The sequence below is a fragment of the Elephantulus edwardii genome, unplaced genomic scaffold (genome assembly GCF_000299155.1).
Source record: "Elephantulus edwardii isolate Elephantulus edwardi_28Jun2011 unplaced genomic scaffold, EleEdw1.0 scaffold00130, whole genome shotgun sequence".
Taxonomy (NCBI): Eukaryota; Metazoa; Chordata; class Mammalia; order Macroscelidea; family Macroscelididae; genus Elephantulus; species Elephantulus edwardii.
In genome coordinates, this window is record NW_006399880.1 from 5,247,676 (window position 1) to 5,260,066 (window position 12,391).

General features: G+C 39.7%; 1 protein-coding gene across 1 annotated transcript in view; it reads left to right on the forward strand.

The window, feature by feature from the left end:
* SH3TC2 (SH3 domain and tetratricopeptide repeats 2) overlaps nucleotides 1-12,391 on the forward strand; it is a 141,533-nt gene that overhangs the window by 62,968 nt on the left and 66,174 nt on the right. The window contains exons 4-8 of the mRNA XM_006893752.1: nucleotides 747-852; nucleotides 6,159-6,302; nucleotides 7,333-7,531; nucleotides 10,105-10,178; nucleotides 11,358-11,553. Of these exons, the coding sequence (XP_006893814.1) occupies nucleotides 747-852; nucleotides 6,159-6,302; nucleotides 7,333-7,531; nucleotides 10,105-10,178; nucleotides 11,358-11,553 (719 nt within the window). The remainder of the gene's footprint in view (nucleotides 1-746; nucleotides 853-6,158; nucleotides 6,303-7,332; nucleotides 7,532-10,104; nucleotides 10,179-11,357; nucleotides 11,554-12,391) is intronic.

Here is a 12,391-nt window from a genome sequence, read left to right on the forward strand (position 1 = left end):
AATAATAAAAAAATTTAAAAAAGAATATAAGATTAAAAGTTACACACACAATTGTTATCATTAAAGGATCTTTTGGAAGTGGATTATAATTGACTTATTTTTCTCTAGGCAAATTTCACAAATTGCTTAGAACTAAATCTAAGACTTTGATATGCTTGCCAGCTTTATAAAGGTGCCTTCTGTGACTCCCTGCACATAAGTAGTTTGGGTTTGTTGTTTTTTTTAAAAATTAAACAATTAGAATATTCTATATTATAGTATACTTTCTTTTTGTTGGTGCGGTTGTTCTGTTTAGGTGTATGTGTTTGGAACTTGTAACAGTATGCGTGTTGTTGTTAGGTGCCACTGAGTCGAGCACAACCCATAGCAACCCTATTAACAACAGACCTGAACCCTGTTCTATCCTATCCTGTGCCATCCTCAAACTTTCTGACACTCTAGCTCCCATTGTGGCAGTCACGGTGTCAATTCATCTGGTCAAGGGTCTTCCTCTCCTTCGCTGACCATCTACCTTTCTGAGCACATCATCTGAATTCTTTTTTGTACTTTTGTATGGTAACATTTAGGCTGTTCCCAGGTGTTAATGTCTGGGCAATGTATCAACATTAGTGACACATTAAAAAAGCCCACACAAAAGATTTTGTCCGTATGGGTTGTGTAAGAAGAACATTTCTGTAATCCTGGGATGGCTCATCGTTGTTTTTTTTTTGCTTTGTTTTCTTCTTTCCTCCCCTCCCCCCATCCAGGATCTTTCAGCGAGGTTGATGAATATCCAGTCCCAAAAGGCACAATTCCTCATCACCTTCAAGACTGTGGAGGAAATCTGGAAGTTCTCTACTTACCTGAAGTTAGGTATGACATAGAGCAAGCGGGTGAAGGAGTAGGTACTTAACATTTCAGTCAATTTGTAGAATTCAATATATCTTGATCTTGTTCAGACAGAAGAAGAAATTTTAATTACTTGAAATAATTTTTTAAATACAGGTATACCTTGAAGATCGTACAACTTCAATTTCAGACAATTGGAGTGTAATGAACATTATCATAATTTGAGTCACATAAATTCTTTGTTTTCTCATTGCATATAAAATTATACTTGCACTATAGTGTAGTATAGTGAGTGAGCAACAACACAATATGTTGCTGTTATATATTGTTTAGTCAGAACCAGCCCATAGCTAACCCTGTATGGGTTTTCAGAGGCAGTAAATGACACCGGAGGTGACTGCCCATGTTTCTCCTGCAGAACAGCTGATCGATTTGAACCACTTTCCTTTAGATTGGTAGCACAACACCTTACCACTGAGTCATCAGTGCTCCCAAAAACTTATAAGGAGGTTGAAAGTATTGAGAATTATGAAAATGTGACACACTTACACAAAGTAAGTACATGCTGTTGGAAAAGTGGTACAAATAGACTTGCCATGAACCTTCAATTTGTTAAAAGAAAACCAACAACACCCCATAAAACCCCAAATACAGTATCTCTGAAGCATATTAAAGCAAAGCACAATAAAATGAAGTATCCCTCCTTGTGTCACACATGTTGTTGTTATGTGCCGTCGAGTCGCCTGCGACTCATAGCGACCCTATGTACAACAGCCCTAAACTCCGCTCTGTCCTGTGCCAATCGCACTGTCTCCGACACTCCCATCCCAATTATCCCAGTCACTGAATCAATCCACCTCATAGAGGGCCTTCCTCTCCTGCGCCGTCTCTCCACCCTCCCAAGCATGATGTCCCTCTCCAAGGACCGGTCTCTCCTCACAACATGTCCAAAGTAGCCTAGAAATAAATCTAAAGCCACAACTGGCTATCTTCGGGAGACTCAGAGGCCCAGCAAGGAAAGGATGGAGTCAAAACTACTGTCTTCTTGGTACTTCCAAGGAAGATTCTCGATTATATGAAAAGAATTATATGAACGAGAATCAATTGTAATGATGCAAGGCATTGGTAAAAAGTAAAGCCCCAGGAATCAACAGGATACCAACCGACATGTTTCAACTAACAGATGCAGCCCTGGATGCCAAAAAATTTGGAGGCTGGCTGCCTTGCTGACTGGCTGAAAGAGATCCATATTTGTTCCTTTACAAAGAAAGGTGATCCAACAAAATGTGAAAATTACAAAACAATACCATTAGCATCACTTGCTATTAGAATCACTTGCAAACAAAATCTTGTTGATGATCATTTTGATATGGCTAGAAAGTACATTGACAGAGAACTGCCAGAAGTCCAAGCTGAGTTTTGATAAGGCTATGGCAACAGGGATGCCAATACTGATGTCATGTGTATGTGGATGAAAATAGAAAATACCAGAAGAATGTCTATTTTTTGCTTTACTGACAATGCAAAGGCATTAGACTATGTGGATCATAACAAATTATGACCAACACGGAGAAAAATGGGAGACCCAGAACACTTAATTAGGCTCATACAAAACCTATATCTACACCGAGAAGCTGTTGTCTGAATATAGTAAGAAAACTGCCAGACTTAAAATCAGGAAGGGTTTTATCCTTTTCTCATACCCATTCAATCTGTATACTAAGAAAATCATTTGAGAAGATGGACTCTATGAAGAAGAATGTGACATCAGGATTGGAGGCAGACTCATCAAAAACCTTTGTTATGCAGACGATACAACCCTGCTTGCTGAAAGTGAGGAAGAGTTGAAACATTTGCTGCAGAAGGTCAAAAGCAACAGTCTTCATTATGGATTACATCTCAACATCACGAAGACAGAAACCTTCACCACTAAATCAATAAGCAACATCATGACAGATGAAGAAAAGATTAAAATTATCAATGATTCTATCTTTTTTAATCTGCAATCAATGTCCTCAGTACCAGGAGACAGGCAATCAGGAGACATATTGTACTGGGAAAGTCTGCAGTCATGGACCTTTCCAAATTGCTGAGGAGCAGTGATGTCAGTTTGAAGACTAAGGTGTGCCTGATATAGGCCATGGTCTTTTCAGTTATTTGCTGTGTCTCTGAGAGCTGGAGAATGAATAAGGATGACAGAAGAAGAAATGATAACTGTAAACGATAGTATTAGAGAAGCGTACTGAATATCCCATGGACTGATACATCTTGGAGAAAACATAGCCAGAATGAATGCTACTTGGAGGGGAAAATGACAAAACTTCATTTCACTTGCTGCAGTCATGTTTCTAGGAGAGGCTATTCCTTGCAGAGGGGCATAGTGCTTGGTAGGGTGGAGGGCCGACAAAAGAAAGGAAGACCTTCAACCAGTACAATTGACACAGTGACTGCAGCAATGTGCTCAAGCATGTCAGAGATAATGAAGATGGCACCAGACAAGACAGGGTTCAGATCTGTTGTTCATAGGGTTGCTGTGAGTTGTACTCAACTTGATGGCACCTAACAATAACAACAAATCTAAAGCAAATGTTACCTGTTGTTTAGATATTATTTATGGTTAAAAGAAGAAAATAATGAAGAGTAAGATACAGTTATTACATCAGGATTGATGGAAGATTCATCAACAACCTGCGTTATGCAGATAATACAATCCTGCTTGCTGAAACTGAAGAGGACCTGAAGCTTTTCCTGCAGAAGGTCAAGGACTGCAGCCTTCAATATGGATTGAAGCTCAACATCAAGAAAATAAAGATTCTCACTACTGGGCCAATTGGCAGCATCAATACAGATGGTGAAGAGATTGAGACAGTCAACAGTTTTAATGTGGTTGGTTCCATAGTCAACCCTCTTGGTACCAGCAGCCAGAAATCAAGAGATGACTTGCACTGAGAAAGTCAGCTGTCAAGGACCTCTCCAGAGTACTGAAGAGCAATGACATCAGGCTGGACTCTAAGGTGTTCCTGATCCCGGCTATAGTCTTTGCAGTTGTGTGCTATGCATCAGAGAGTTGGACAGTGACTAGGGATGATAGAAAGATAATTGATGCCTTTGAACTGTTGTGCTAGAGAAGAGTGTTGAATATACCATGGACTGCTAAGAGAACATCCTGGAGAGGGTGAAGCTGGAATGATGCTTGGACTCAAGGATTCTGAAGCTTCGTCTGACATACTTTGGGCATGTTGCAAGGAGGGACTGGTCCTTGGAGAGGGACATCATGTTTGGAAGAGTTGAGGCACAGTGAAGGAGAGGAAGACCCTCTATGAGATGGATCGATTCAGTGATTGGGGTTGTGGGACTAGGTGTGTCAGAGACAATGAGGTTTGCAAAGGACAGAGAAGGGTTTAGGGCTCTTGTACATGTTGTTGTTGTTATGTACCATCGAGTTGCTTGTGACTCATAGCAACCCTATGTACAACAGTCCTAAACCCTGCTCTATCCTGTGCCAATCACACTGCCTCTGACACACCCATACCGACTACCCCAGTCACTGAATCAATCCACCTCATACAGAGTCTTCCCCTCTTGCGCCGTCCCTCCACCCTCCCAAGCATGATGTCCCTCTCCAAGGACCTGGCCCTCCTTACAACATGTCCAAAGTATGTCAGATGAAGTCCCAGAATCCTTGCCTCCAAGGGGCAGCCTGGTTTAACCCTCTCCAGGATGAATCTGTTTTCTTGGAAGTCCATGGTACATTCAATACTCTTCTCCAGCACCACAGCTCAAAGGCATCAATTCTCCTTCTATCCTCCTTACTCATTGTCTAACTCTCTGATGCATAACAAGTGATTGCAAAGACCATGGCCTATATTGGATGCACCTTAGTCTCCAGAGAGACACCATTGCTCTTCAGTACTTTGGAGAGGTCCCTAATAGCAGACTTTCCCATCGCAATACATCTTTTAATTTCCTGGCTACTGATGCTAAGTGTTGACCGTGGAGTCAAGCAGACTAAAGTTATTAACAATCTCAATCTCTTCACCATCCATCCTGATGTTGCCAGTTGGTCCAGTGGTGAGAATCTTTGTCTTCTTAACATTGAGCTTCAATCCACACTGAAGGCTGCAGTCCTTGACCTTCTGCAGCCAGCAATTCAGGTTCTCCTCAGTTCAGCAAGCAGGGTCGTGTCATCTGCGTAACACAGATTGTTGATAGATCGTCCACCAATCCTGATGGCACAATTCTCCTCATAGAGCCCAACCTCTCGGATAATCTGTTCTGCATACAGGTTGAAAAGGTATGGAGATAGGACGCATCCCTGGTGTATACCCTTTCCAATTTTGAACCATGCAGTGTTTCCTTATACATAGGGTTACTATGAGTCACAAGGGACTCGATAGCATGTAACAAAAACAAGAATAAGTTGGTGCTGTTGCTTGTTCAGGTGGTTTCCAATTCATGACTGAATCTGTTGTGCCCAGAGAGTTTTTGTTCAGTGATTTTTTGGAAGTAAATTTTCAAGTTTTTCTTCCTCATCTGTCTTGGACTAGAACTCTGATGAAACTATTCAGTATCATAGCAATACACAAGGCTTATATTGTCTCTAGCTAGTTAAATCCTAAATGCTTTAACTCCTATATTTGGAAAAGAATCAAAGAACGAGCTAGGGGAATTATTGTCCTATAGCAGCTTCAGGCTGCAGAGTTCTCCAGGGAAAAGAACTCATAATAGGAAAGTAATGGTTACAAAACAAAGCCAAGCTAAGTGGAGGGATGTAATTTTAGTCAACACACATTTACATCTCCCAGAGCCTGCTGGACTTTTAAGAAGAGAGTTGTGATGAGATTAGACTGGGGAGTCAAAATGCCTCATAGTTGGAAGCTGTAACTCTTCTTGTAGTTTTAGTGATATTCCAGTTCCTGCATCGCACACCTCTTGAGAACATCAGAGATCTTCACTAATTACAGTGGAGGCCACGATACAAAAGCATCGTGGAGCACCTTTTACAAAAGCTGAATCTTATGTCCCACTCCAGACCTACTGAATCAGTGTTTGCAGTTGATTTTTGTTCACATGAAAGTTTGAGAAGCACAATTACAGGTGATATATAAGACGTAAATCAGTATAATAGACTGGAAAGAGATGCTTTTTGTGATTGTTTGCTTTGCTTGGCATGATCTTATTTAAATGAAAATTTATGTGGCCTACTGACCACCAAGTCCACCTATAAATATGTAATCAGTTACTGTAAAGTCCATTTTGACACTTGGTGCCCAAACAGGAGTCAGAGTAGAACCGTGCTCCAGCAGAATCTTGTTGGCTTGACTCCTCAGGCTATGTGTCCACCTGTCTGGAGCATCTCCTCTTTGACCACGAGTACTGGCTCGACTGCAGCTTGGTGGAGGATACTGAGATCCAAGTCTCAATAGATGATCAACACCTGGAAGCAATATACCTGGGACTCCTGATACAGGAAGGTGAGCACGGAATAAGGGTGAGATGGGCATTATTTTTCTAGATATTTATTTCTAGAATTCTCCAAATTATTAAAGTTACAAAGGAGGAAATAAATCATTCAAAATGAATATGCTCACAAATGAACTGACATAATATTACTCCAAACACCCCTCTCAGTGTGACAGGGACATCCCATGAACAGCTATGTTCTTGCTAGTTGGTGTTAGAACCACTTACGGGATTTTAAAATGATGTTCCTGTGAGGTTCCTTGTGGAATGATTAGCTCTTTACCTGTGGGACCCAACAACAGTGTTTTCAGGCAGTCGACTAGGTAGTTCTTATTTGTATCCAAGACTGAGATCACTTTTCTAAACATGAGAAACAAGTCGGTTATAAAAATACATCTACGAAACTTGCAAAACCTGAAGGATTTCATGGAATTAAGGAAAGGGATGTTGGGGAACAGCTCAAAGAGCCTGTTAAACTGTTTACATGTGAGAATATCTGATCAAGGTTACAAGTGACCACTTAAATAACAAAAGCGGGAAAACCTGATGATATGTTGAAAGAGACTGATTTGCATAAAGCTCTAGAATTGTTTTTTAAAAATAATTCTATTTATGATTGCATTGAACATATGATACATAAAGGAAAGAGTTTCATACTGTTATAAAATTTATATGGAGGAATAGGAGAAATATTCATCCAAGTAGACATATTTATTTTTGGTTTGTTGTAAGATTGAGTGGGAGGTTGCAATGGTGACATAAGTTCTGTTTACTATAAACATATTTTTATACATTTTTGTTTTATTTTGTTTTCAAGGTAAAGCCCCAATCAAGCCTTGCTTTCATGAGTTACTACTCATTTTGATTCTTATTTTAAGTGCATTTTCCTGGCGCCAGCTGTCCTCGTATCACAAGGGCCTGTGTAATGTTTTCTCCTGGACCACCTGTATGGTCCTCTCTGAAAGAAACTTTGCATTGTGCGGTAGTCACTGTCACTGCCTGCTACCCTTTTTGGAAAGAGATTTTTCTTATTACCTACAGGCTACTTCTTCTGCAGAGCCATGTTCTCAGTGACTCAGCCAGATGAGAAGGAAGGCGAATGCTTAGCGCTTTGCAAGAATGAGCTAATCTCTGTCAAAATCACCGAAGAAGAGGAGTGGGAAGGCGTGTCCCTGGTGACCGGTCAGCGGGGTCTGGTGCCCATAGCAGCCCTGGAGCCCCTGCCACTTCCTTTCCACCAGTGAGTAACCTTTCACCTTCTGGAACGGGATCCCAGAGCAGCTTGAGGTCTGCACAGAAGCCAGGAATAGGTCTGCTGCCATTCATCTGCATCTAGTCAGTTACCCTCAAGTGGCGTCTTTTTGCGTGTCAGAGTATAAACGTGCTCCACAGGCGCTTTAGTGACGCATTTTTGAGAAGTCGATCCGAAGACCTACCTCCCTTCTGTGGAACTGCTGGGTGAACTTGAAGCTGCCAATCTTTTAGTTAACTATTTGCCTCCCCCAGATACTAGATGGTTCAAGAGGAAACAAATTAAAAATCTGGTCTTTCTAATCCTCTCTTATTCTAGTTAAGGTTAATACAATCTGGAAAGTTATAGAAAACTTTAAATTTCAGACGAGCACTCTAACTAGAAAACATAGAGACATCAAACACCCACTGCAGCATTTCTTAACGTCTAGCTAGAATTGCCTGGTAATCTTATTACAAGTTCAGATCTAGTCTTCCTCAGATCCACTATGCCTCTTTTTGATATGATTTGAATTCAGAAATCTACATTTTCAGTGAGTTCCTCCTATGATTTTTTAACATCAACATTTGAGAATCCTTGCTGAAATATAAACTCTAGTGTGCAGAGTGACAATAATATCACAGGAGACTGAGAACTCCTCCGTGTCTCTTACAGAGACTCTGACAGTGAGGTTATATGAACAGAGCATTTTTTAATTTTAATTTTAATTTTTTTATTTTAATGAAAGTTTACAGAGACTTTGGACATTCATTCATTGCTGCACACTTTCCTTCCTGCTCACCCTTCCCTCCAGTTCACTTTTCTCTTTGAAAAGTAAAAAAAAAAAAAATTCTTTCATTGGTATACAATCCTCCCTTCAACCCCCAGTCCACTTCACTATGCAGTTTTCATTCTGGACTCTTGTCATGACAATAATACCTAATCATAGATTCCTCCTAAACAGTTCTCTCCCTCATCTGTTTCATGCAGTAGAAATTATTAATCTCCTCTTAGTTTCCCCCCCAATCCTGGTGTCAGTCCTGCTTTACAACAGTGGCACTATGCAGTATTTGTCTTTTAGTGACTGAGATATTTCACTCAGCATCATGTCCTTCAGGGTCACCCATTTTGTATAATATTTCATGAATTCCTTGTTTTTCAATACAGCATAGTATTCCATTGTGTGAATATACCACAGCCTCTCTGTCCATTCATTTTTTGATGGGCATTTGGGTTGTTTCCAACTCTTTGCTATTGTGAACAAAGCCACACTAAACATGGATGTGCATATATCTGCTTGGGTGGCAGTTCTGTTTTCTTTAGGGTATATTCCCAGTAGTGGAATTTCTGGGTCAAATGGTATTTCTATTTCCAACTTTTTGAGAAAGTACCATACTGCCTTCCATAGTGATTGCACCATTTTACACTCCCAGCAACAGTGGATAAGGGTTTCTGTTTCTCCACAACCTCGCCAGCATTTGTTGTTTGCTGTTCTGTTAAATTTTGCTTTTCTTATTGGGGTGAGATGATATCTCATAGTTGTTTTGATTTGCATCTCTCGTAGAGCTAGGGATTTTGAACATTTCTTCATGTGTTTGTTCACCATCTGAATGTCTTCTTTGGTGAAGTGCATTTGTTAGTTTTTTTAAATGATAAACTACTTAAATAACTAGGAAGCATTCCAGACCTGTTGCACTTCTCTCTGTTCACAGTACCTGGTACAAACTGTCTTCTCAGTAAATATTTGGCATTGTTGTAATAAGAATAATAACAATAATATTTATCATCGGTGTTGGACTACTCAATAAGCAAAGCAAACCCAAGCTTACTTTTTTTAACTCTTTTTCAATTATTATTAATTTCAATGAACATCTACAGAGATTTTGGAATTCCATTCATTCATTGTTTTACTTTTCTCCCCACCCACTCATCCCCATCCCCACCCCTAGTTCCCTCTTCTCCTTGAAAAGCAAAAGAAAAATTCCTTCATTGGTACACAATCCCACACCCCCACCCTGCACATCCCCACTCCCACCCCAAGTATGCTCCACTCCCCAACCCTCATTCCGGACTCTTATGATAATCATAATTACCTAAAATATATTAATTTTAAACTATTCTCTCCCTCATCGGCTTCAATGCAGTAAACATAATTTATCCAGTTTTTCTCAGTCTTACCCCCACCCCAATGTCAGCCTCATTCTACAACAGTGGCACCATATAATACAAGCTTACTTTTTCTTACTTACTAATTAATAGTGAACAATTTTGGGTTTTTTTTCACCACATCAAATATTCTGCTTTTAGGTATGACACCTATCTCTCTGTCTATCTCTCTGTCCCAACCACACAGCATCTTTCTACAGAATCGAAACACCCTTTCAGGGCAGAGTACCCAATAGCTGTGGTGAAAAACATATGAGATTGTTCACTACAGATTAAGGAAATTCAAGTAAGCACTTGGTTACCTTGCTTATGGATAATGTGCCCCAGCTTATCAGCATAATCATTAGTTTAACAGTTTATTGTGCTGTTTTGACTTTTCAAACCCTTGTTTGCAAAGCCCATGTTTTCACTTGCAGATGGTTCCTGAAGAACTATCCAGGAAGCTGTGGCCTTTCCAGAAATGGAGATTGGGCGGGCTCTCATCAGATTGGTATGTCTGAGTGGAAGACAGTATTGTTAGGGAGAAGATATTTTACTGCTTCCTAATTTCATCTTTAAATTTTGAGTCAGCGGATGTAAGTTCCTGTTTCTCTTCTGTCTGGGCCTGGATTTAGGGAAGCTAGTTTTTGTCTGTGAACTGAGAGGACAATGGTCATCACCACCCAGAGAGGAGGGCCTGGATGGAACACATTAGGAAATGAAAGGGACAGGATTTATTTTAAAGTGTTTGGGAAGAAAATTAATACCTGCATAACTCCAATTAAGTGTTTTGTGAACTAAATATGGTTTACAGATAGCCTGCTTTCAATTTCTGGTTGAAATTCTAATTTCTTTTCGAAACGAACCTTAAATTTAGGAATTTATATAGTGAATATATATGTACACATGCACATATATGTACTATATGTTTTATATATTCATTTATTCGACTCATATTTACTGAGTACTCACTAAATGCCAGACATTCTTATTTTTCTACATTTAAGATTTTTACTGTGCTTTATTTAGGCAATTTACCCAAGTAATAAATTATATAGTCAGTTACAGAGTCTTCCATCCTTTTCTCTAGTGCCAGCAATTTCCCATTTCACTACTGATCACGAGGCTAACATTTGTGGAGTGTTGGATATATAGGAGGTATTAGACACTTTGGTTCTTTAAAATGTTCTTACTTTTTTAAAACATCTTTTAAAAATGTTATTACTGCCCTATTTTACACTATAAGGGCTATAAAGGCCAAAAGGGCATGAAATGGAATGTAAAGATCTTTTACATGTTGTTCCCATGCGGATCAGTGTCACATAGGATGAAGTGTTTATACTGTAGTGGCAAAACCAAACCAACCCTGGTAATGGTTTTTCATAGGTTAAATGTAAACTACCTGTAAGTCATTTCAAGTAGTCAGAGATGATCTTTCTTCCATTTGCTAAAATAGATATACTTTTTTAAAATATTAAGATCATCAATGCTCATTTGGTGTTTTAAAAAAGTCTTAATTTCATAAAATGAAGTTAATAACCCAGTGTCATTTCTGCAAATTAATTTCTAAAATTCTAGTAGCCCTTGAAATCTCAAAGTCTGGGAATCCTTCATTTCACATTAGATTGGAAAATAGTAGAAGACATAGTAATTAAGCTTTATTTAGTTGCCATGTACTATTTCCCCACAGGCAGAGGAAAATGCAAGGCCTTGAAGGGTTATGAGAAAAAAGAAGAGGATGAACTGAGTTTCTGCCAGGGAGAAAACATCGAGATCATAGGCTTTGTCATACCTGGGCTTCAGTGGTTCATTGGGAAGTCATACAGCTCAGGAGAAGTGGGCTTTGTTCCCACTAAGAACATAGATCCTGATTCTTATTCCCCAATGTGAGTATGCAGAGGCCTTCTGGAATGTCCTGGGACTGGGCTCCCTTCCCAGAGGTTGCTCCTCTCTGAGTAGACTTACAACAAGACTTCATGGATTTCCTGGTCATATGGAACCAGAGAAGCAAAATGAGACCACCCAACTTGGCAGAGGGATAAGGAAGACACGGGGAGTGATCAGGGAGTTTGTCAGTCCAGTTCATTTCAACAGTTGAACACTGAGACCTTTTTTATATGCAAGGAGAGGAGCACCACTCCAAGATACAAGACCTGAAGGTGCAGTTTTGATGTTTTTATCCTGCCAATCACCCTTTTCCAATGAGGGTCCCCACTATGGAGAGTATCTATAAAAGAGACCAATAGATAGCCACTTTGCTGAGTGGAGATTTCCCTAGATGTAGATGTCTGCTGAAAGATTAATTTGTAAGGATAAAAAAAAAGTCCATATTTCTACTCTTTTCTGCCTTGAATCAGAAGTTCTGGCTCTAAGGACTAGACTCTTCCACCTGAGTGACAGAGGGGCAGACCTTTGGAGTCTTGTCTGTTCTTGCTGGGTGGGCTTCCTACATGAAGATAGGAGACAAGGGGCAGATGGGCCCCAGCAGTAGAAGGAGAAGCACGGAGTTGTTTCTACTACTGAAGCTCTATTGCCCTCCACACCAGGTTTCTTAGTGCTGCTCTAACAGACACACTACAAGAGGATGGCTTTAACAAACATTATTATTCATTGCTCATTATTAGTATTCATATTATTTTATAAAATTTATTACAATTGATCAAATGCCTTTTATCATAACATTTCATCAAATCCTCATGGTTCTTCACATTCTTTTACACCCCC